General features: G+C 36.5%; 1 protein-coding gene across 1 annotated transcript in view; it reads right to left on the bottom strand.

The window, feature by feature from the left end:
• The window catches only part of PDE3B (phosphodiesterase 3B), a 178,035-nt gene that overhangs the window by 47,278 nt on the left and 103,780 nt on the right, over nt 1-26,977 (bottom strand). The window contains exons 3-7 of the mRNA XM_066251014.1: nt 24,255-24,503; nt 21,797-21,936; nt 14,099-14,205; nt 6,518-6,728; nt 5,871-5,947 (exon numbers count right to left, since the gene is read on the bottom strand). Of these exons, the coding sequence (XP_066107111.1) occupies nt 5,871-5,947; nt 6,518-6,728; nt 14,099-14,205; nt 21,797-21,936; nt 24,255-24,503 (784 nt within the window). The remainder of the gene's footprint in view (nt 1-5,870; nt 5,948-6,517; nt 6,729-14,098; nt 14,206-21,796; nt 21,937-24,254; nt 24,504-26,977) is intronic.

Below are 26,977 nucleotides of genomic sequence, written 5' to 3'. Positions count from 1 at the left end.
TTATTTTTTGCTCTATAAGATGCCCTGCATTTTCCCCTCCACTTTTTTTTGGGGGGGGGAGTACATCTTATGGAGTGAAAAATATAGTATATCTTACATATATATATGTATATAATAAAAACAGTTGTAATAAAAGTAGCAATTTCTTTTCCTAAGATGTCTACAACACTATTTTGTCCTACATGCACTCTTTCAAAATGTATTCTTTCCACCTCCAAGAGAGGGAATTTATTTTCCAACTCCCTGAAATCTGGACAGGCTGCATGATGCTCTGATTAACAGAAGTATGGCAGAGGTGGTACTTTGTTCTAGATGGAGCCATTAACTGAATTGGCAGCCTCCACTTCATTCTCTCTTAGAATCAGCCAATATACTGGAAGAAGCCCATAGAAAGGTCAGAGTTAGATGGAGTGACTGGTCAATAGCCAACAGACACATGAGTAATAGTCACAATTCAATTCAATCAATCCTTCAGATGACTGTCATTCTTGCCAATATCTGACTGCAATCACATGACAGCCCTTGAGTGAGAAGCTCCCAGCTGAGAACACTCAATTCAAAGAATTCTGAGAATTAAAAAATTATTTTAAATGCTTTATTGAGTATAATTATATACCATAAAATCCACACATTGTAAGTGTAATCCAACAATTTTAGTAAATTTAGAGCTGTGAGACCATTATGAGAATACAGTTTTAATATATTCTGATCACCTCCAAAAAGTACCTTCATGCCTATTTACATTCAATCACTATTTCACCCTAGGCAATCATTGTTAGAACCATTGATTACTGTCTCTAAATGTGCCTTTTCTAGAATTTTATATAAATGGACTCATAATATATAATTTTTTGAAACTGGCTACTTTCACTTAGAATCATGTTTTGAAGTTTATTCATGTAGTTGCATGTATCCAAAGCTTGTTCCTTTAATTGCTAAATAAAATTCTATTGTATGGATATTCCTCATGATATTTATCCATTCACAAGGTGATGGACATTTGAATAATTTCCAGTTTTCCACTATTAGGTATTATGACATTATAAGCAATCATAATCTTGCCTTTTTTTTTTTTTTTGACAGAGACAGAGTAAGAGAAAGGGACAGATAGGGACAGACAAAAAGGGAGAAAGATGAGACTTCTTCACCGCAGCACCTTAGTTGTTCATTGATTGCTTTCTCATATGTGCCTTGACCAGGGGGCTACGCAGAACAAGTGACCCTTTGCTCAAGCTAGTGACCTTGGGCTTCCACTGGAGACCTTTAGGCACAAGCCAAAGACTATGGGGTCATGTCTATGATCCCCCGCTCAAGCTAGTGACCCTGTACTCAAGTTGGTGAGTCTGCACTCAAGCCAGCGACCTCGGGGTTTTGAACCTGGTTCTCTATGTCCCAGCCCAAAGCTCTATCCACCGTACTACCACCTGGTCAGGCCATAATTCTGCCTTTGAGGACTCGTGTTTTCTCTTGGGTAAATTCTTAGCCATAGTATTGCTAGGTGATAAGGTAAATTTATGTGTAACATTTTAAGAAACTTAAAATGAAAGTGGAAATACTATTTTACATTACTATCAGCAATACACAGGGGTTCCAATTTCTCTGCATCTTTGCCAACACTTCACATTGTCTTTTTAATTACAGTTATTCTAGTTTGAGAGCAGCAGTAGTATCTCATAGTAGTATTAATTTGCCTTTACCTAATGACTAATGATCTTTTCATGTGTTTCATATTCATTTGTTTATATCCTTCACCAAATTATCTAAAATCTTTTGCCCAATGTTTGTTTGACTTCTTAATATTCAGTTCTAAGAGTTCTTTATGTACCATGGATATAAGATGTTTATCGAATGTATAATTTGCAAATATTTTCTCCCAGATTATGGTTTGTCATCTCATTTTCCTACTGATGCCTTTTGAAGTACAAAATATATTGCATTTACTAAAACCCAGTTTGTCATTTTTTTCCTTTCATGGACTGTGCTTTTTGATATTGTATCTAGGAATGCTTTGCTCAACCCAAGGTTACAAAGACTCTGTCCTGTATTTCTTTTACAAGTCACATGGTTTTAACTCTAGCATTTAGGTCTATGATGTATTTTTAGTTACTTTTTGTGTATATTGTGATGTGAAGGTTCAAGGTTTTTTGTTTGTTGTTGTGTTTTTTTTTGGCAAGTGGTTATCCAATTGCCCTGACCCCATTTGTTGGGGGGGGGGAGATCCTTTCTCTTTTGAATTGTATTACTTTCTATGTCAAAAAATCAATTTACCATAAATATAATAATTTACTTTGGACTCATATTTCTCTGTTCCACTCATCTACGGGCTCATCTATGTGCCAATATCACACTGTCTTAGTTATGTGGCTTAGTTTTGAAATCAGGTAATGTCAGTCCTCCAAATTTATTCTTTTTCCAAAGTGATTTGGCCATTGCTTTATTGAGTATAATTATATACCATAAAATCCACACATTGTAAGTGTAATCCAACAATTTTAGTAAATTTTAAGACCAATTTAATTTCTACACCACCCCCCTAAAGTCCTTGATAAGGACTGCATTAAATGTATAGATCAGTTTGGAAGAACAGCCCTGCTGACAATATCAAGTTGTTTAATCTAGTACTATGAAATACTTCTTGATTTATTTAGATGTTCTTTAACTTTTCTCAACAGTGTTTTATAGTGTTCTGTTTCTAAATCTCCCACTTTTGTTAAATTTATTCTAACTACTTTATTCTTTTTGATATTACTGTGAGTGTATTTTTTTTAAGCAAGAGAGATACAGACAGGGAAGGAGATGAAAAGCATCAACTCATAGTTGCATCACTTCAGTTGTTCACTGATTGCTTCCCATGCGTGTCTTGACCAGGGGGCTCCAACTGAGCCAGCAACCTTGGGCTCAAGCCAATGACCTTGGACTTAAAGCCAGCAACCATGAGATCATGTCTATGATCCACACCTAAGCCAGTGAACCCATTCTCAAGCCGGATGAGCCCACGTTTAAGCTGGTGACCTCAGGGTTTCAAACCTGGGTCCTCAGCATCCCAGATCAATGCTCTATCCACTGTGCCACCACCAGTCAGGTGTCTAAATGTTTTCTTAATTTCAATTTTTTTTTGTATTTTTCTGAAGCTGGAAACGGGGAGGCAATCAGACTCCCGCATGCACCCGACAGGGGGCAATTCTCTACCCATCTGGGGCATTGCTCTGTTGCAACCAGAGCCATTCTAGTGCCTGAGGCAGAGGCCACGGAGCCACTGTCAGCGCCCGGGCCATCTTTGCTCCAATGCAGCCTTGGCTGTGGGAGGGGAAGAGAGAGACAGAGAGGAAGGAGAGGGGGAGGGGTGGAGAAGCAGATGGGCACTTCTCCTGTGTGCCCTGGCCGGGAATCGAAGCTGGGACTCCTGCATGCCAGGCCGACGCTCTACCACTGAGCCAACTGGCCAGGGCTTAATTTCAATTTATGATGGTTCATTGCTAGTATACAGAAATAGAACTGATTTTGTATATTGGTCTTGTGACTTGCTGAACTTGTTAATTTGTTCTAGTAGTGTGTGTGTTTGGGATTTTCTACATAAAAGATCATATTATCTGTGAATAGAGACAGTCTTTCTTCATTAAAAAAGATATTAGCTATGTGTTTTTTGAAGATGCCCTTTATTAGGTTGAAGAACACTGTTATTACATACTATTTTGGGTGTTTTACTCATGAAATATTGTGGTTTGATTTTTGTCTTTTTTTTTCAAGTGAGAGGAAGGGAGATAGTGAGACAGACTCTTGCATATGCCCCAACAGGAATCTAACTGGCAACCCCCATCTGGGACTGATGCTCAAATCAACCGAGGTATCCTCAGTGCCTGAGGCCGACACTCAGACCAACTGAGCTATCCTCAGTGCCTGGGGTCAATACTCAAACAAGTCCAGCCACTGGCTGCAAGAGGGGAAGAGACAGAAAGGTGGAGAGGAAGGGGCAGAGAAGCAGATGGTCCCTTCTCATGTGTGCCCTGACCAGAATCAAACCCAGAATGTCCGCACGCCGGGTCAATGCTCTATCCACTGAGCTAAGAGGCCAGGGCTTGTCTTGCTTTTTATGCATCTATTGAGATTATCATGTGTTTTATTCTCCTTATTCCATTAATATCATATATTACATTGATTGATTTTCAAATGTTAAACTACCCTTGCATTTCTTACATCTTCATCACAGTGTAACTGTTTCATATTTTTCCAGACTCAGAGTGTTAGTATTTTGTTAAGGCTTTTTGTGTCTATACACATAGTAGACATTGGTCTGTAGTTGTCTTGTGATGCCTTTGGTTATGGTATTAGGGTAATATCGGTCTTATAGAATGAGCTGGGAAGTTTTCTTCTATTTTTTAGAAGATATTTTTAAAAGAATTGTTTTTCATTAAAAAAATATTTATTGATTTTTAAAGAGGGAGGAAGGGCCTGACCAGGCGGTGGCGCAGTAGATAGAGCGTTGGACTGTGATGCAGAGGACCCAGGTTCGAGACCCCGAGGTCACCAGCTTGAGCGCGGGCTCATCTGGTTTGAGCAAAAAGCCCACCAGCTTGAACCCAAGGTTGCTGGCTCCAGCAAGGGGTTACTCGGTCTGCTGAAGGCCCACGGTCAAGGCACATATGAGAAAGCAATCAATGAACAACTAAGGTGTTGCAATGCGCAATGAAAAACTAATGATTGATGCTTCTCATCTCTCTTCGTTCCTGTCTGTCTGTCCCTGTCTATCCCTCTCTCTGACTCACTCTCTGTCTCTGTAAAAAAATAAAATAAAAATAAATAAATAAATAAAAAATAAATAAAGAGGGAGGAAGGGGAAGAGAGGGAGAGAGAGAGACTGGAACATTGATTTGTTCCTTAATGTGCCCTGACCAGGGATCGAACCAGCAACCTCTGTGCTTCAGTACAATGCTCCAACCAACCAAGCTAACCGGCCAGGGCCTTTTTAAAAATTTTTAAACAACCTTTTAAAATGTAAAAACTAAAAATTATTAAATTGCACGTTAAAAGGGTGAATTTTGTGGTATGTAAAGGAATTTCTAGAAGCCTGTAATCCCTGAAAGGCCTATCTATTTAAGGCTCACCTTCATATTCCTAGGATGCAGTGCTGCAGAATTACCAAGTTATCCATACATGGCAAGCCTTCAACTCTCCAATCTCTGTCTCCCTAGTCCCATGAAGCTACCAGAAGGACCGCTCATTTGGTCAGTCACTAGCTCCTCTGGCAAACACACTTTGGAAGCCCCAAACTTCAGACTCACTTTCATGGATGTCTGTCCTCCTCCAGAGGAGCCTGTTAGTTCTTCAATGGTTTTGAGCAGATTGTTTAATTGTTGTTGTTAATAATTTGTACAGCTTTCCTATCTACCTTCAGGGGAATGTTGGTGCAAGTTAATTTGTCTATTACTAGAAGCTTGGTCATCAACTGTTTAAAGTTCTAAAACTACTATAATTTTTTATCACCAACAATATTTCTTGTTTGATCATGTAAAATGTTTCAGATTGATATAATTAAATTTTAAAACAACTCCTCTCTGTGGCCATAAAACATTATGCAAACCTTTTGGCCTTAGATTGTACAGTATAAATTTCAACATTAATATACCTTATTTCAGTATTCATGTGCCAAAGCCATAACCTAAGACTATATTCATTTGTATACCACATTTTTACACTTCAAAATACTTTCACCATCTATTATGTAAACTTGTTCATAATAACTCCACCCTGAAGTAATTAAAAAACAATATAATCTTCATTTTAAAGATGGATAAACTGAAGTTAAACTCATTCATCCTAAAAAATAATGAAAAAAAAATTGCTCTTAAACACATACGACTCTTGCATCTCACCTGATTTTCCACTGTGGCTGTCTGTACCAGACTCGGATTCAGGTGTTGAAACATATTTCAGTATTTGATGTCCACAGCTTATAGGATAAAACATAAATATATACATATATACATAAGCATGTATATGTAATAAGTGAGGCAAAATTTAAAAGTTAAATACAATTAGAAAATCTTCTTAATTTTTAACTGATGTCCCAAATGCAACATATCCTAAATATTCCAATCTCTCTAAATTTTTTAGGCTTTATCCTAGAAAGCATCTGTGTGATCCCGAAGGAAGGAACATTTGGAAAGTCAACAGTGATGTATGAGGTAAGCACTAGGTACCTAAGCAGAAATAAGAATGAACACCATATGAACTGGGTATTATAAATAGGTGCCAAAATAATGTATACTAAAATAATTCTCATACATTTACTGATACGATGAATGGAATTCCACTATATCTCCCTTCAGATGGAGGTCGTTTAATTGGAAAATGAATGATGGCACTGAAATGAGAAGTCATTTATTTAGAATAAATACTATTAGATAAATAATGAAGAGGATTCAGTCTTAATTCCTCATCTAGTTATTATATAGAAGTAGAATATCAGCATTACTTTAACCTGTATATTAAAACAAAAATAAACATTTTAGAAACATACCTGTTACATAAATTGCTATCAGAATTTCTAGGTTGCTGATAAAAATCAGTTGAAGTGGGTACATTGCTCAGAGATCTGTGTAAGATAACACTTGGCTTAGTAAGAAAATCAGCAGTATCAGGAAATTCTATAGGTGACTGATTAGACAGAGAGCCAGCAGACACTTGTCCATGGCCAGGAGAATTCACAGGACTCAAGCTGGGTAAAACACCTTAAAAAGTTAAAAGAGAGAAAAGAGAGAGATAAATACATTATGTATGTATCATTTAGTTTTAAATGATAAAGTAGATTTCTAGATGAAGCTATCTTTAAGACATTCTAGTAATTTAAGCAGAATATAGAGCTTAGTGGTCATTATCAATGACTGTGGGATGAAATAAACACCATGTAGCAGGATAGCACATTATAGGTGAATACTAAAAGTATAACAAAAATGTACATACTGTGTGGCACAAATTTTCCTAATTCTTTATCTTTCACATTTTGTGACCCCACCAACCTGAGTATTTTACCAAATTTTATTGAATACTTTTCAATACAAATTCATTTTTATTTGAAGAATCCAATTTCTTAATAGCATTAAGCAAGTTGAGCAAATTAAAAAAATTATATTTTCGGGTTCGATTCCCGGCCAGGGCACACAGGAGAAGCACCCATCTGCTTCTCCACCCCTCCCCCTCTCCTTCCTCTTTGTCTCTCTCTTCCCCTCCCGCAGCCGAGGCTCCATTGGAGCAAAGATGGCCCGGGCGCTGGGGATGGCTCTGGTCGCAGCAGAGCGAAGCCCCGGTAGGGGCAGAGCATCGCCCCCTGGTGGGCAGAACGTCACCCCTGGTGGGCGTGCCGGGTGGATCCCGGTCGGCGCATGCGGGAGTCTGTCTGACTGTCTCCCCGTTTCCAGCTTCGGAAAAATACAAAAAAAAAAAAAAAAATTATATTTTAACTCAACAGTATGCCCTTTTAAAGTATGCAGATCTTTCCAGCTTATTGATTTATTCAACAAATATTTGAGAGCCTATTACAGCTGGGAAATGTACTGGGTTTCACAATGGACAAAAAGTTACCATCTCTGTAATTCAACAAACCTAAGATCAAGTGGAGAATATAAGCAAGTGCTACATGCTAAATAAGGAAAAAACAGTGTTCAGAAATGATCTAATTCCATTAACTTAAAAAAACATTTGCTGAGTGCCTTGAACTAAGGCAATATGGGTATATCTGGAAAAGAGAGAGGCAGACTTAAAACTTTATTTGGACATAAAGATCCAAGTAAAGTGATAATCAGAGAAAAGCAAATCACAGTTATTAAGGACCTGTGGTATTTTCAGGCACAGTGGTAAACACGTAAGAGACTGTGTGCGATGGTTAATTTTTTTGTGTCAACTTGGCTAGGCTGTGGTGCCCAGCTGTTTTGGCTAAATAGCAGTCTAGATGTCGCTGTGATTTTTTAGATGTGATTAAAATTTAAATCAGTAGACTGAGTAGCCAGTGACTTTTGGGCTCAAACTAGCAACCATGGGGTCATATCTATGATCCTGCACTCAAGACAGTGACCTGTGTTCATGCTGGATGAGTCTGCTCTCAAGCTGATGAACCTCAGGGTCTCGAACCTGGGTCCTCCACATTCCAGTCCAATGCTCTATCCACTGCACCACCGCCTGGTCAGGTTGAAGTTATTTTCTTAATTTCAGTTTTGCATTGTTTATTGCAAGTATATAGAAATGCAATTTATTTTTATGTACAGATCTTATGTCCTGATGAACTTGTTTACTGGTTGTAATAGGATTTAATGAATTTCTTAGGATTTCATAAATACATGATTATGTCATCTGCAAATACAGGTTTACTTCTTCCTCTCATTCTTTTTTTACTAACTGCCCTGGCTAGAACCCTAGTCAGGTCGCTGAATGCCTCCCCACCCACCACCAAGGTATATATTAATATTTAATGTAATACAGTGTGTTTAATCCATCATTTGCTATTTCCTTTTTCATTCCTCTGTTTTTGTTTCTTGTTTTCTCTTTTCTTGGATTCTTCGGCTCAGTCAAGCTTTTGTTTGTTGAATTATGCCATTAACCTCCTATATTAGCATTTTACTTATACCTTTTTCTTTTATTCTTTTAAATGTCACCCTGGATATTGCAATTGCATCTGCTAAGTACTAATTTCTTTTAAATTAGAACTTTTTATTACTTTTTAATCATTGCCAGTACATTACAAATTTAAATTTATTTAAGCCTTTCCCACCCTTTACTCCATTGTTACCAGATATTTGACTTCCTTTATTATGCATGCGACAAGGAAGTTGTTATTGTTGTTTTAATCATCAATATTCTCTTAGGCTTACCAGTGCTTTTCCTTCATTCCTGCTGTTCCATGCTTTAATCTGGACCGTTTCCCTCCTACCTGAGAAACTTTCTTTGCTGAATTATAGTTGTACAGGCATATTGGCAATAACTTCTGTCAGCTTTTGTTTGTATGAAAAAATGTTATTTAACCCTAATTTTTAAAATATTTTCACTGGATAAAGAATTTCACATTGGCAAGTTTTGTTCTTTTAATACTTTAAATATACATCCCACTATCTTTGATTTCCCTACCTGCTGCTGTAAAAAATCAGTAGGTTTTACTGTTGTTCCTTGAATAACCACCTTTTTTTCTGGTTGCTTTTGAAATTTTTCTCATTATTTTATAATTCAGGGATTTGACTGAAATACCTAGCTATGATTTCCTCTGTCTTCTTGGTCCACTGAGCTTCCTGAATTTGTTAATTCCTTTCTTAGTCTGGACACTTGGTCTGCTCTATTGTCTCTTTCCTTTCCTTCTAGAACTTCTACATTAGCACCTTTAACTGTGTCCCATAATTCTACACTTTGTTCCATTATTTAGGCTCATAATGTTAAGGATTATGTCTTTTTGGACAATTCATGCCTTTAGCATATAATCTTCTTTATCCCCGGTAACTTTCTTTTTGAGGTCTGCTCTGTCTGAGATTAATATACATAAGTACTGCAACTTTCTTTTGATTAGTGTTAGCATGATATATTTTTCTCTATCCATTTCCTTTTAATCTTTGTGTCTTTATATATAAAGTGGGTTTCTTGTAAACAACATATAATTAGGTCATGGTTTTTGGTTCACTTGAACAATCTGCCTTTTACTTGGTGCCGCTAGACCATTGATGTTCAAAGTAATTATAGACAGAGCTGGATTAATGCCTCCCCATATCTGTTACTGTTTTTTATTTCTTACCCTTGTTCTTTGTTCCTATTTTTGTCTTTCACTCCTCTTCTGACTTTTGTAGTTTTAACTGAGCATTTTATAGTAGTATATAATTCTACTTTCCCTACTTAGAATATCAGTTAAACTGATGTTTCTACTGTTTTTATGGTTATCCTGGAGTTTGCAATATACATTTACAACTAACTCAAATCCAGTTTCAAATAACACTATAGTACTTCATAGGCAGTGGGAGTACCTTATAACAACAAAATAATGCTAATTCCCCATCCTTTTTTTTTAATTTATTCATTTTAGAGAGGAGAGAGAGAGAGAGAGAGGAGAGAGAGAGACAGGAGGGAGGAGCTGGAAGCATCAACTCCCATATGTGCCTTGACCAGGCAAGCCCAGGGTTTTGAACTGGCGACCTCAGCATTTCCAGGTCGACGCTTTATCCACTGCGCCACCACAGGTCAGGCCTAATTCCCCATCCTTTTATCATTGGGTCATTTATTTCATTTATATATAAGGATACAGATATATATATCTATATATAGATAGATATATAGATATATATATATGCACAAATTCAAATACATCGTTACTCTCAACATTCTAAGCAAAGTATGTAAGGGCAGGCTTTTGTTATGTTAGGTCAGATAAAAATAAGAAAAACGAAGTTTTTATTTTACCTTCTCATTTTCATCAATGCTCTTTCTTTCTCTGTAGATCTGAGTTTCTGCCCTATATTACTTTCCTTCTCTTTAAAACATTTCTCACAAATCAGGCCTATTGGCAACAAATTCCCTCAGTTTTTGTTTGTCTAAAGAAGACTTTTTCTCCTTCACCTTTATAGGATAATTTTCTAGAAGACATAATTCTAGGTTGGTGCCTGTTTCTCCCTCAATATTTTAAATATTTCACTCCACTCTGTTCTTTCTTGCATGGTTTCTGAGGGGAAGTTTGAGTAATTTCCACCTTTTTTCCTCTAGAGGTAAGATCCTCTCCCTCCATCCCCCAGCTTCTTTAAGGATTTTTTTCTGTATCTTTGATTTTCTGTAACTTGAAAATGGCATTCCTAAGTATTGTTTTTTGTGGGAGGCATTTATCCAGTTTGATGTTATTTGAGTTTCCTGAATCTGTGATTTGATGTCTGATGTTACTTTGAGAAAATTCTTAATCATTATTTTTCAAGTATTTCTTTTGTTCCTTTCTTTTACTGGTATTCCTTCTTTTCATAGTTGCCTCACAGTCTTTGAATAATCCATTCAGGTTTTTTTGTTTTTGTTTTTCAGTCTTAAATTTTCTTTATTTTTCAGTTGTAAGGTTTCTATTGCCATCTCTTCCAGCTCAGAGAGTCTTCCATCAGCTGTGTCTCACCTGCTCACAAGTCCATCTAAGTAAGGTATTCTTCATTTCTGTTACGGTTTCTCAATCTCCACCATTCATTTATTTTTAAAATTTCTATCTCTCGTCTTACATTGCCAGTCTGTTCTTGCATGTTGTGTACTTTATCCATTAAAGCCCTCAGAATATTAATCATAGTTATTTTAAATTTCCAGTATGATAATTACAAACCCCCTGCTATATCTGGTTTTGATTATTTGTTCCATACCTCAAATATTTGTTTTTTGCTTTTTGGTATGCCTTATGATTTTTTTCTCAATAGCTAAACATGATGTACTGGGTAAAAGGAACTGCTTCAGATAGGCCTTTAGCAGTATGGTGGTGAGGTGTGGAGGGAGAGTAACTGTTCTATAGTCCTATCATTTGTTCTGGCTTTTAGTGAGCCTGCGCTGCTAGACTATGAACTTCACAAGTGTTCTTTTTATTTTTAATTTTTATTTTTTTTACAGGAACAGAGAGTCAGAAAGAGGGATAGATAGGGACAGACAGACAGGAACGGAGAGAGATAAGAAGCATCAATCATCAGTTTTTTGGTTGGGACTCCTTAGTTGTTCATTGATTGCTTTCTCATATGTGCTTGACCGCGGGCCTTCAGCAGACCAAGTAACCCCTTGCTCAAGCCAGCGACCTTGGGTCCAAGCTGGTGAGCTTTGCTCAAGCCAGATGAGCCCGTGCTCAAGCTGGCGACCTCGGGGTCTTGAACCTGGGTCCTCTGCATCCCAGTCCGATGCTCTATCCACTGCACCACCACCTGGTCAGGCTACAAGTGTTTCTTAGCTTTATTTTATTTGTTGCCTCCCCCTTTGGTAGGAGAGGATGGCTAGAACTGACTGTAGTTTGGTATTTACCTTCCCCTAGGTCAATTAGGCTCTGATAACAGCCCAGCAGGCTAGGCTCTGGTTAACAAGCTTCTACTAAGGACAAGCCTTGTTAAAAGCACAGTGCTCTAATATATATATTTCAAAATGGCTCCTTGCCCCTTTCCCAGACAGCAGCATTTTCTCTGATATTTACTGTATGAAGCTGGTAAAGCTCCTGAAGGGGATCTCACAAGATTGTGGGGGTCTGCCTCCCTATGACTCTATCCCCCTAGAAATTTTCATTTTGAGTTGTCTTTACTCCCTCCAGCAATTTGTCAGTTACAGCTCGGTTTATCTTACCCCAGGACTGGTCCTCATCATCCCCTGTATTTGCCTTGTGTCTTCCATCTTTTTTTTTAAATTGATTTCAGTGAGAGAGAGAGAAACAGGAACATCAGGCTGTTCTTATATGTACCCTGACTGGGATCAAACCAGTAGCACCTGCGCTTTGGGACGATGCTCTAACCATCCAGGCTATCCGGCCACGGCTTGTGTCTTTCATCTTGGGAGCAGCAGTCTGCACTGTGTCCTCACCATCACCTCTCCTACAGATCATAGCACAGTTGTTGATTTTTTCACTGTTCATGTTTTTACTCATTAGGACAACGTAGTGCCTTCCAGACTCCTTATATGCAAAACCAGAAACCATGTCTTATTTATATATATATTTTCTCTCTCTGTGTTTCAGTTTAAATATTTCCTATTTCTCTGTCTTCACATTTACTATGCTTATTTTGTGTTGTATCCAATCTGTTCTTAAACCATCCTGTAGGCCTTTAGTTTAATTAGTTGCATTTCTAAATGTCCATTATTTCTTTTCTGTGTGTTCCAGTTCTGTTAAAATTATCTATCCACATTGTCCATCTTTCCTTCTATTTCTTTTAAAACATCATTGTTATTTTAAAGACTTTGTTAAATCCAACAGCAGTATATGTAGCTCTTCTCCGAGAGCCTGTTTTTCTTGCTTATAAGTAACATTTTCCCGACTCTTCACATTTCAATTTTTTATTGTATGTCAAACATTGTGTATAAAAGAATTTTGTGATTGTTACTGCCCCAAACCACACATAGTATATATAGTTTAAAAGCAGACTGTCAGTGTTGTTCTTTCACTACCATGTTGTGTATAAAATATATTTCATCCAAAAAGTTTTAAAGCAAAATGGGTGAAGGGGGTAAAAAGGTACAAACTTCCAGTTACAGAGTCATGGGGGTATAATGTGCAGCATGGTGACTACAGTTAATAAAATCATATTGCATATCTGAAAGTTGCTAAGAGAGTAGATCCTAAGAGTTTTCATCACAAGAAAAAAAATTGTAACTATATATGGTAATGAATGTTAGACTTACTGTGATCATTTTGCAATATACACAAAATACTGTGTTATATACCTTAAACTAATATAATACTATGGGTCACTAATACCTCAAATAAGTAAATAAACAGAAAACTCCAATTAGAATGACTTAGGCTATAATTGGGATTTTTCTATGCTCAAATTAAGATTTTTTTCTTTTTTCTTTTTTTTAAGATTTAAAAAAAATTTTTTTATTCATTTTAGAGAGGAGAGAGAAAGGGAGAGAGAGAGAGAGGGAGAGAGAGAGAGGAGAGAGAGACAGGAGGGAGGAACTGGAAGCATCAACTCCCATATGTGCCTTGACCAGGCAAGTCCAGGGTTTTGAACCGGCGACCTCAGCATTTCCAGGTCGGCGCTTTATCCACTGCTACACCACAGGTCAGGCCAAGATTTTTTTCTTTTTCATAATTTCCAGGCTACTGTCTATACTTTTCTGGGAATTTTCCCTTGGTCTGGATATTTGAGTCTGGATCTGCAAAAATTCAGGTTAAATAGTTCTATATTTTTTACCCTGAATCTTTGGTACCTAACAAAGTTCCTGGTATGTAGATGTTCAAAAGTGTTTAATGAATGAATGAGCATTGTGAACTAATAACCAACCTAAATTGCTTAGTCATGTTAACTTAACAACACAAAAAGTAGTATTTAAAATGAGCTATTAATGTGTAATGAGAAAACTTTGCACTGCCATATACTTTGAGATGCCTCCCCCATTTAAACCATAAAAAATGATTTCTTACCAGCTCTTCTTAGACCTGTATGGTGGGTTAGTGACACAGAAGATGACCTTTGCTTCGGGACTGTCAGTAGGCTTGAACTTAAAGGCCCATTTAGATAGCATCCTTGACTAAAAGGGAAAGATAACAGGTTAAGAATTTTAAAACTATGGGAAATTTTCTCATTTTTCTTCATGATCTTCCATTCAATTAGGTAACAATCTGCTTATACATTCAGAGTTTAGACATCTATTGAGTGCCTAAGGCCTAAAGCAGGAGCCTGCAAACTTTTTCCGTAAAGGAGCATCTGGCTTTGTAGGCTGTTACGTCACTGTTGCAACTACTCAATTTTGCCATTGTAGCATAAAAGCAGCTATAAACAGTAATAAACAAATATGTATGATTATGTTTCAATATAATTTTACTTACAAAAACAGGTTGAGGTCCACAGGCTACACTGCTTGCATAAAGCAGGCCATCAGTGTTACCTGGAGGGCTTTGTACAACACAGACTGCTAGTCCCAACCCCAGGATTTCTGCTTCTGTAAACCAGGGTGAGGGCCAGATAATCTACATTTCTAATGAGTTCTTAGAGGACCTGATGATATTGCTCTGTCCAAGGACTTCACGGAGAAGCACTAGCCTAAAATATGTCATTTTTCAGTTTTCTGTGTCCTCTCTTTACAGATATTAATTATCTATTAAGTCAGTCATTTCTTATAAGTGAAACAGGTTTTAGGGCTCTTATGAAGATATTAAATATAGGTAGGCATTCATACCAATGTAATACATGAAATGAAGTTAAGATTATATATTTGAAGCTTCTGGCCCAGGGCCACATATATAAGTACAACATAAATACATAAATGCTACCTTCTTTTCTTAGATATTCACTAACCTGTTTTCTTCCATTAGTCACCTCCCAATGTGGGTACAGTATTTGCCAGAGGCTCAAGGACAAACCTAGATTTTCTATTTTTCACTCAATTTTTTTTAGTGTAGACTAGGTTTTCAAGCTCTTCCCCAATCCCTTCATGTTTTCTGCACTTCCACACCTCATTACTCAAGAAAGATGACTTTTCTGTGACCAAAAGGTTTCTGTTCATGTCTTTTTTTTTTTTTTTTTAAGATTTTCTTTATTGCTTTTACAGAGAGGAGGGCGTAGGGATGAGAAGTAATTGCTCCACTCTAGCTGTTTATTGGTTTCTTGTCATATGTGCCTTGACCAAGTGTTTTGAACCAGCAATCTCAGCATTTCAGGTCAGTGATCTATCCAGTGTGCCACCACAGGTCAGGCTTTTTTTTTTTTAATTAGCTATGTTTTTATTTATTTCTTTATTCATTCATTCATTTTAGAGAGGAGAGAGAGAAGGGGGAGGAGCAGGAATCATCAACTCCCATATGTTCCTTGACCAGGCAAGCCCAAGGTTTCGAACCCTCAACCTCAGCACTCCAGGTCGACATGTGACCCACTGTGCCACCACAAACCGGGCTCATGTCTCTATTGCAACATTTACCCATAGCATATTATAATTTTACTATTTGCAGATTCTTTTCCCTCACTTATTTTTGAGGTCCTTTAGGGGCTATAACATATCTCTGCATTCACAGTGGATATAGCACAATGCCTGATAAAAGGTGTTCAACAGATGTTTTTGGAATAAACAAATGCTCTCTTTTTAGGTTCCTATTCTCACTTTTCTAGAGAATATATCTTTTCTGCTCCTCAATTTTGAGTGGACTCTTTCTTTTGCTACTTTCTGCTTCAAGACTCTCTTTGGGCCTGACCAGGTGGTGGTGCAGTGGATAGAGCATCGGACTGGGATGCCAAGGACCCAGGTTCGAGACCCCGAGGTCACCAGCTTGAGCGTGGGCCCATCTGGTTTGAGCAAAGCTCACCAGCTTGGATCCAGGGTCGCTGGCTCAAGCAAGGGGTTACTCGGTCTGCTGAAGGCCCGCGGTCAAGGCACATATGAGAAAGCAATCAATGAACAACTAAGGTGTCGCAATGCGCAATGAAAAACTAATGATTGATGCTTCTCATCTCTCTGTTCCTGTCTGTCTGTCCTTGTCTATCCCTCTCTCTAGCTCTCTCTGTCTCTGTAAAAAAAAAAAAAAAAAAAAAAAAAAGACTCTCTTTGGGCCTTTTTCTAGAAATCTAATTTGTCCTATATCTTGATAGGAGAAAAAAATATGTATTACAAAGAGAAGGCATGTAAAACTAGTTGGAAATCAATTCACTGAAAAAAAAAATTTGTTTTGAGAGAAAGAGACAGGAAAGAAGAAAGACTATGAAAAGTATCAACTCATAGTTGTGTCATTTATTTTAGTTGTACATTGATTGCTTCTCATACATGCCTTAACTGGCAGGGAGGGGTGCGCTCCAGCCAAGCCAGGAACCTTGGGCTTCAAGCCAGCAACATTTGGGCTTAAGCCAGCCACCATGGGATCATGTTGATGGTTCCATGTTCAAGTTGGCAACCCCACACTCAGGCTGGTGAGCCTGTGCTCGAGCCAGCAACCTCAGGGTTCTGAACCCAGGACCTCAGTGTTCTAGGTCGACAGTCTATTTATCCACTGTGCCCCCATGGGTCAGGCAAAAATTCTTTCTTAATATTCACAAAAATTATAATAATAATGGTGCTATTTTGAGTACTGATCACGTATTATCCATTGTTTTATGTACTTTGCATACTTTACCTGTGTTACTCTCTTCTTTTATAGATAAAGAAACTAAGGCTTTAAGAGGCTAAATAATGTCCTTAAATTCTTACAATGAAAATACAACTTCCAATTTCTTTGACTCTAAAACATATGCTCTTTCCACAAAACAATTATATTTCTATGTGTGTTTCTCCACATGTAAAACTAGAGATTTAGAATTCAGGACTTAAGAGTCTATAATATTTTTTTCTCAAGCCAATAGTAATAATAATTTGTTGACAGTTTTGCAAAAACATACAACATGCAAATAATATCCCCCAATAAACTCCTTTCCCTGCAAATGCTCAGTGATTCTTTGTATTTAAGTATTCCTTGCCCACGTGCAGAGCAGGAGACTTGAAAAGAAGAGTAATGTTACCATCCAGAGCAATATTCAAATAGAAATATCTTTACTATACTCCCTGGTTGATACCCAAAACAAAGATAGGGATTTCTCCTTTTCAGAGATGAGCTATGGGTCATTCTGCTCCACAGTCTTCTACCTTGAGCCAGGGTCTTCTAATAATTGAAGTATACTGCTCACAAAAATTTCAAAATGAATATGAAGCAATAAAATATCCCCTATTTTTTTGTGAGCAACACATATCATACATTTAGTTAGCTGTTTAGAATTGAAAGGGATAGGTCATATTTTAGGTTTTCAGCTCAGTTCCAGAATCATCTCATTAATTCCTGGCCTAGAACCAGATAATTATATTATATACCCACAATGGGATTACACAAAACAATACTGAAGAAAGTAGAGGACAAGAGAGGCTATGAGTCTCAATGATTATTAACAGTGAGTAGGAGGGTGATAATATCAAACTTGGGAATCAGTCTTCAAATCCAAGTGCACAAACATTACAAGAGATACCAAAAGTTATGGTCACAGAGTTAAGCCATATGATGAATTGATTTCTAGAAAATCAATGCAAATTACCTTGGCAAGGTTTGTATCACCACTTTTCTTCTTTTTGGAAGCAGTTGTATAAACTTGGCTGTAGGATGACTAGATTTACAGAACTACTCTTATATAAGAAACAGTGGGTAACACCATGAGCCTTCTTGATCTCTATAGTTCAAACAGGGTCTGGGCATTGGTATAAATCTCTAATAAATTAGCATCACAGAACTGAAAACCTTATTCCCAAGTACAGTATTAAAGGGACATACTCATGCCAGGCAGCAAGGGATCTGATATAATTACAGAGCAGTTACGGACATGATGATGAATCTAAATATGTTAAGAGTAAGTCTCATTAGCATAAAAATAACTACAGATGATAGCCCACATAATTTTAGGACACAATCAGCCTATTTTTTCCCCCAGAGAAAGTGTTCAAGATGAATGAGTTTTGAGCTCTGAATATGTGCTCTATTTGTCCACAGGGAAGGTCTGGGTTCTAATGGCCAGTTTAGATATAACAGTTTAAACCATAGTACTAACACTAGAACTCAGGGATGGGTAATTTAATTGTCAGCTAACCCAGAAAAGCATTATCCATCCTTTCCTGGAACTTCCTCACCAGAGAAACCTCATCCAAGGTCTGAAACTTAAGTAGAAGGTAGTATCAATGGTCATAATCCAATATGGGCTGCATACTCTTGCAGGACACTTATTAACAGCTGTTTATCTTCAAAGACCCATTTTAGTGCAATCTCAAATTCTTTACTGTAACTAAGCACACCTCAGAAAAGTAGTAATACACACAAGGTAGAACATGAAAAGTGCCATTAAAGAGGCAAGGAAAGGTATTAAGGAGATTCATAAATGAAACATTGCTTTTCCTTGTTGGAGACCAAAGGAAAAGGATGTCAGGGTGTTATTCTTCAGAAAGGACATCCAAGCCCATTTTTAAAAAAATACACAGAAATGAGAGTAGAGGGAACAAAAGGGGCACAGAAGGGGCAAGTTAAGCTTGACTGGAGTTTCAGATAGAAAAATGATGTTGGAGAGGTATTTTTGTGTTGTAAAGTAATGGCTCCTTTAATTAACCTCTCAAGTCCTTTCAGAAATGAACAGTGATAAATCCTAGATTATTCTTTACACAAATAAGGTAGGCTGGAAATTATAATGCAATTTAATTTTAACATGATGTTAAACTAAAAATTATCAGAAAACCATAAGGAAAAGTCTAACAAAAGTATGCATGTTGTTTTTTACCTAGAGAGCTTTCCAAATCATTTTTCTATTCTCATTCTTTTCAAGAATGTTTATTGCTTTCAGTCCAAGGTACTTTTAACTTAACTTTTCCAAGTAAAGGTCCAGCTTTGTCATGAGGGAATAACAAGATTTGAACCCCAAGCTAGGAATTTGGGTACAGTTCTACAGAGATTAGAAAAGGGTCCAAAGATTTTTTTTTATTATTATTATTATTTTTAGCGAGGGTGATAGAGGGACAGACAGGGACACACAGACAGGCAGACAGGAAGGAAAAGAGATGAGAAACATCAATTCTTTGTTGCGGTTCCTTAGTTGTTCATTGACTGATTTCTCATATGTGCCTTGACCGTGGGGCTACAGCAGACCGAGTGACCCCTTGCTCAAGCCAGCGACCTTGGGCTCAAGCCAGTGACCTTGGGCTTCAAGCCAGTGACCACAAGGTCACATCTATGATCTCACGCGCAAGCTGGTGAGCCTGCACTCAAGCCGGATGAACCTCCGCTCAAGCCAGAGACCTCAGAATTTCAGAACCTGGGTCCTCAGTATCCCAGGCCAATGCTCTATTCACTGCCTGGTCAGGCAAGGGTTCAAAAATTTAATGAATGGAAACCTATAATCAGTTTCAAGGAAGATTTCTTGTGCAAGGTTAGAAGATGGATCGGGTAGTGAATTATATTAGAAATGGGAAGGCCAATTAGGAGGATAATTCAATAGCCCAGGCATGAAATACTGTAGGCAAAGTGGTAAAGGAGAAAAAGCAATAGAGAAAAGAAGAAATTCAGAGATAGACTTGACAATTGATACCTGTAGAATAAAAAAACGGGATGCCAAGGTAACACCAAATTTTCTAAGTAATAAATCAACTTTGTAAGCAACCACTAGAGGACAGCATTGTGCCAGGAAATTAGGCCAGAACAATAGTAACAATAAAGCTGCTGGAAAGAGGAGAAATTTAGTTTCAGAGAATGAGAGGTCTAATACTGAAGCAATGGTCAAAGTATAGTCAGGGTCATTAAAAATCACAAAGAAACTATGCTCAAAATCCAAAGCCGCATTCAAATCAAGACTCAAAAATTTAGGATATGTCATCTCAATTCTAGAGTTCTCTACTAAAGTCAGCATGGCTGGCTCATGATTCCAGAGTCACAAGTCTATTAGTTTTTTGTTAAAAAAAAAAAAACCACATCACTATATGTTAAACTTTTATAGCTATGCTATCTAATATGGTTGATTTACATGTCCATATAGTCACATATGGTTCTTTATATTTTAATTAAAGTTCAAATTTAAATTCAGTTGCTTAGTCATACTAGACACATTCCAAGTGATCAATAGCTGAGCTATAAACTATAATATTGAACAGTACAGATAAAAAATATTCCCATCATCACAAAATTTTTTCTTGCATAGCAATGATCTGGAGACTTGGATTTCAGAAAATGTAGTGGTTATAAATGCTTCATGTACTCTTATCCGATGTTCAATGTACACTTAGAAATTTGTTACTGATAAGCTCTAACTTCTGCACACTAGAAAAATTCTAGCCTTACCTCCTTTAAGTAGATGTTACACAATACCACCAATTACTTTATCCAAGGTAACTATATCAAATCTGCCTACATATATCTTTATATGAACACTTCTCAGAGTTAAAAATTAGTTTTCTTTGGATTATGTTTCTACTTTAATATCAATCATTCTTCAATGCAAATATATAGCGATTACATCAGTGTGATAGAAAGGATTAAAAAAACAAAATCATTTCATCATTCTTCCTTAAGTCCAATATTCTCAAGATGATATTTACTCTGGTTAAGAAATATCTGTAATATTTTCAGTTTCTAACATCATTCACTTTTCCATGTCTTGCTTCCATTTACTAACAAGTGTAGGCAGTTTGGACCAAACCTTATTTTCTTGTACTCTTTTTCATACTTAAATGCATGTCTGTTCTATATATTATTTCACACTATTTTTTTTAATAAACAAGGATTCAATCTACTTGAATGTATTATAAAGATTCAAGTTAATAAGTCATAAAAGAATCTGGAAAATTATCTGATCATATTTCACATATAAATAAATATATTAACATAAATTTTAACAAATAGCTCTGATCCAATTCTGCCACCTGCTGTTGTAAGTGTGTAACTACACAGCTCAAGCTAAAAGGAAAGCACATGCTCAGTAATAACAATAGCTTAACAGAAAATTTACATTAATTCCAATTTTATTACTATAGTTTCAAGTAATATTCAATATAGTCAACAAGTAATATTGACTTGAAGCTTGTAACTTACACAAGAGATCACTATCTTTCCAGGATTTTAAGACAAAGCCTTGAATCTTTTGTTATCATGGTAAATGGATGTATTTACATTTGGATTCAGGCTCCTGCATTTTCCCAACTTCATTTCGTTATAGTTATTGTTGCCTTTCAAAGATATTTAACATCTGAGATGAACCCTAAGAATGTGTTCCTCCTTTCACAAGTCAGTAACTGTTGACCTACCTTGAGTATTTTGCATTGGACCCGGCAACCGCTCCTGTAGTGGCTACCTCTACCAACTTTAATCACTTTTCCAGGATGTACCTTGTCTTAAATTGATTCTAGCTTACTGTAAGGCCCCAGCATGCTTTGTACCCAGCTTACTAAATTTTGGAATAAGACATGTTAGCTTCTTTTTTAAGAATCACTTTCTTTATTATGTCATATTACTATTCATGCTGCCCTGTACCTAAAATATTTCAATTGTTCTTTTCTGTTTTTAGAACTGTTTCAGACTTCATTCACAGAAACAAAGTGAATGTATCAGACACAGGTTTCTTTAACAGGCTCTGGGGATTTTTACCTTGAAATGCCAAATTCTTGGTGAGGCCTTTTGCCATTAATGCGTTCCCACCGTGAAGAAGGTTCAATAGGTGGCAGACTTGAAGTTCCTGAGCTCCTCCTCAGCTGTGGAGTTGGTAAACTATTCCTACTGTTTAGGCCCTGTTAAATAATTTAACAGCAGTTAAAACTGTTACCCTACAATATGCTGTACATGTATTATTAAAGATGGTGCATAAAAATCAATACGAAGTATATATTGTACTTAACATGGACAGGAGAAAGAACATTTTATTCTGGAAGTATGTCCATTTTACTCCAAATTTCACATTCTATGCTGTTGTTCTATTTAGCCTTCTCCTACTAAAAACTGATTTCTGAACTCCCTACAACTTAATTTTTTCTTTTGTACATTTTACTCCTACTATCACGAGAAAAAAACAATTGATCATTTTAAAAGTAGATATGAAAGATTTACCCTAAAAAACAATTTCAGAGGACAAGATTACTATCAGGGACTATCAATCAACTCTATACTCTAAAACATTTTTATCTTCAGCACAGTGCTAATTAATGTCCACAGAGGATAATCTGGAAAAACTGTAGGATTCTAAGCTGCTTTTTGAATTAATGGTTAAAATCCAAAACACCTTTAGCATTAATAAAATTTCACCCTTATTTTTGAAAATATTTTACTTTTTATCACTGAGAACAGGTGTCTTACTGAGATGCACAGAAAACAGTTTCTGCTTATGAATTTCCCGTACCAGCAGACACTGAAACCATCTCAAAGAGATAATTATCTCATGTTTAAGTTTTCCCAAGGATGTTGATGATTTAGTAAAGGTTCGTGGTTAGTTAGAATTTTAGGTCCATATAACCTTTCTTGTTTCTTATCACAGTATATAAAGATTTACATTAAACTATTCCCATTTCCTTTTCCTTACTAATTATTTTTTCATAAATGCTGTTGTTCCTTTCTGAAGTAATATTAGGTTTCTTACACTCTTTTCTAAAAGCAGAGACAAATTAGATGTAAAATTCAAATTCAAATAAGAAGTTTAAAGAACACTAAGAAAAAAAATGAGGGTTACTTCCTGGTTCTTATATGACTTACTTTTACCAGTACTAGTACCCAAAATAAGCCTAATTAACTAGAGTGTTCAAGAAATGAGGTATGTAGGCACCCTCTTTAATATTATTATTCAAATGCTTCTAAAATGTACCAGTACACCTTTCTACACAGTAAACAGAGTACCAATAATACTATCAATATGGTTTTTATGATTAAGATTTTTAAGCATTACTTACTATAATAAACATCTAGTCAATGGAAAATAAAAAGAGCAATAGATGAAGTGAAAATTAACTAAAAAATGAACATATTAGCTGTTTTATTGATGAATTTGTTGCTATCCCATGATTAAACTTCTAAGTACCAGTGTTAATTAGGATTTGATTAAGGCAGGTGATATTGTATATAATTTTTAAAAATAAAAGCATCACATAACTACCTATGATCCACATCTATGATCAACAATTATCAAATTTTTGCCCTAATCAGGCTTGCTTAGTTTTTCAACATTTCTATACCCTAATAATAAGAACAAAATGAAATTAACTTATGATCAAAATCCTTTCAAAAACTATAAAAAAACTTTTTCTAAGCTCTATATACACTATTATGAGTAAACAAAGTGATTTAAACTTTATCTTCTCTTGGTTATTTTCTTTACCTATAGAAGAAAATAGTTAAACTAGCATAATCTCCAAAACATTTCTATTTTTACTTTTTGATTTTAGCAACTGGTAAAGATATTGATAGTCAAATAAAACAATCAAGAGCATTCTGGAAAAAAGCATAATGAATGCCTATTCAGAACAGTATTATTTTCTAAAGGAAAAATCCTATTTTGAAGCATTGATATTTAAATTTAATCCCATTTCTAATGATGGAAAAATCAATGCCTATTGGGCTATAGTAATCTCTAGTGGGTAAAGAGGCAGGCAAAATAAGTCTTAAAAATGTAAAAATCAATTTCAAATACATAATGCCATGTAATGCATAAAATGAACATTATAATTATCAGTTCTTCCTGGCTCAACAGAACAATTTCTGGATTATAAATAAAATAGATTACTGACATCATTTGGCTACTAGTTTGTTGCACAAACCTGGAATTAAATTTACTTGTTGCTCTACTACTTACAAACAACAAAAATAAACAGTTACTGATGCAGTTGTAACTGCTAATTACAGCAAAGTTATTTAGAATAAAAACTGAATACTTATTTCAGATTATAACTACCTCTAAAGTTGCCCAAGAAACTTAACACACTGAAAAACAACAACAATCACACACACAAAACAAACAAACCTGATCCCTGAAAAAGAAATTCTAGTTTATCTAAGATTTTAAAGAACAGTTTTAATTTGGAAAAAAGTGATAAATAAGGCTGGCTGATTACTGTATTTTGACCTTGTGAAGTTTTCGATCTCCTTTCTCAGCCAGGTCCTCTAATTCAGAGCAGGGGTACAATCCAGGAAATGGTGTGAGAGGATTAATCTTTGGCCTGCAGGAACCTGAGAAAGCACCCATCAAGCTGCTGATACTCCGCAGGGAAGAAATGACTTGTGGGGGAAGGTTTGGATCAATCAGAAGATCTGACACCATGTTGCGAGCCTCATTTAGCACTGAAAGATCAACTCCATTTCCACCTCCAGAATTCTAGAAAAGAAAAAAAAAGAAATATATATTTGTTACACAGAAAATTCAACATTTAAGATAAACTTACCCTATTTTAAATCAAGGTCTATCTAAAAATAAGTAATTTAATTCTATTAAATAATATTTTCCAAGACTTTTTATTTATTGGCCCTGGACAGTTGGCTCAGCGGTAGTGTCAGCCCAGCGTGTAGAAGTCCCAGGTTTGATTCCTGGTCAAGGCACACGGGAGAAGCAACCATCTGCTTCCTCACCCCTACCCCTTCTCCCCGCCCCTCACAAATCATGGTGCAAATGATTCAAGCCAGTTGGCCTCAGGTGCAGAAGATGGCTCCATGGCCTCACCTCAGGAGCTAAAAAAAATAGCTCGGCTGCAGAGCAACAGAGCAGTGGCCCCAGATGGGCAGTACATCAGCCACAGATGGGGATTGCTGGGTGGATCCGTCAGGGCACAGACAGGAACGGATACTCCTGTCTCTCTCTTGCTCTCTCCCTTCCTCTTTCTAAAATCATTAAAAATGAACATTAAAAAGATTTTAAAGAGGAGTAAAAGGCTGGAACCATTATAGGTGACCAAATATAAGTCGCTATCAGCCTAAAGTGGCCTAGTTTATTGCTAAGATGTGTGTGTAAGCCCTATGGAAACTATAAAGGAAAAACCTAGAGCAGAGCCAAGAGGGAACGGGGCATTGTGTGGAACAGAAACAGTGCATACCCACACACAGAATACCCAGTGTACAAAGGTAACCAGAAACAGAGAGGAAAAGAAACTATGGAAGTACAAAACAGCCAGAAAGCAATAAATAAGATGGCAATAATAAGTCTTTAATATCAAAAGTTAGTATAAATATAAAGGGATTGAATTCACCAATCAAGAAACAGAGTTGTTGAATAAATTTTAAAAGACAAGACCCAGCTCTATGCTGCCTACAAGAGACTCAGTTGAGCCTTAAGGACACACAGAATCAAAGTGAAGGGATGGAAGAAGAGATTATATGCAGTGGAAACCAAAAGAAAGTGGAGTTAGCTATACTTACACCAGATAAAATAGACTTTAAGCCAAAAATAGTAACAAGTAATGAGGAAGTCATTATATGATAAAGGGGTCAATTCATGACATCAAGAAGATAGAACGAGCATAAAAAGATACGCTCTCAACATTGGAGCACTAACAGATATGAATGGAGAAAAGCACAACAATAGTAGTAGGGGACTTCAGTACCCTACCTTGAACAATGGATAGATCATCAAGACAGAAAATCAACAAGGAAATGATGGAGTTGAACCAAACATTAGACCAAATGGACCTAACAAATATCTATAGAACATTTTATTCAACATCATCAGAATTCAAGGTCCAGAATTAAACCCCCACGTATATATGGTCAACTAATATTTAACAAGGGAGCCAAGAATATCTAATAGGAAAAGGATCATCTCTTCAATAAATCATGGTGGGAAAACTGGATAACCACAGAAAAATAATATTGAACTAATATTTTACACCACTCACAAAAATTAACTCAATATGGATGAAAGAACTAAATATAAGACCTAAAACAATATAACTCCTAGAAGAAAACATAGGACAAAATTTTCATGACATTGAATTTGGCAACTATTTCTAGGATATGACAGCAAAAACACAGGTAATAAAATGTATAACTATTAGTTAAGGTAAGCCAAGTTTATGGCCTTTAATTCAAATTGCCAAATTGCCTTCCAAAAAAAATTATATCAATTATATATTCACAAGTAGACTAACAGTTTTATAGGAGCATGACCACTATTGTACATTATTCTTTTAATTTTTCTTATATTTTAAAAAAATATTTTATATTTATTGATAGATTTTAGAGAGAAAGAGATGAAAGAGAAGAAAGAGAAAGACACATCGACTTTGTCCAGTTATTTATGCATTTATTGGTTGACTTTTGTACGTGCCTTGACTGGGATCAAACACACAACTTTGGTATATCGAGATGACACTCTAACCAACTGAGTTACCAATCCAGAGCTTTTAAAAATATTTTTAGCCCTGGCCAGTAGGCTCAGCAGTAGAGCGTTAGCCTGGTGTGTGGAAGTCTTGGGTTCAATTCTCAGTCAGGGCACACAGGAGAAATGACCATCTGTATCTCCACTCCTCCCCTTCTCTCTCTCTCTCTCTCTCTCTCTCTCTCTCTCTCTCTCTCCACCCTGCCCCTCATTCCCGCAGCCATAATTCAAATGGTTCAAGCAAAGTTGGTCCCAGGCACTGAGAATGGCTCCCTGGCCTCACCTTAGGCACTAAAGTAGCTACGTTGCTGATAAACAGAGCAGCGCCCCAGATGGGCACAGCATCACCCCAGTAGGGGTTTGCCGGGTGGATCCTAGTTGGGGAACATGCAGGAGTCTGTCTCTCTGCCTCTCCACCTCTAACTTAATAAAAAAAAATTTTTTTAATTTACTTAATATTTTTTGCTTATTTAATAAGTAAA

Source organism: Saccopteryx bilineata, chromosome 1, assembly GCF_036850765.1.
Source record: "Saccopteryx bilineata isolate mSacBil1 chromosome 1, mSacBil1_pri_phased_curated, whole genome shotgun sequence".
Classification (NCBI taxonomy): domain Eukaryota; kingdom Metazoa; phylum Chordata; class Mammalia; order Chiroptera; family Emballonuridae; genus Saccopteryx; species Saccopteryx bilineata.
The sequence above is the reverse complement of the archived record's forward strand: the minus strand, read 5'-3'. Positions and strand labels throughout refer to the sequence as shown.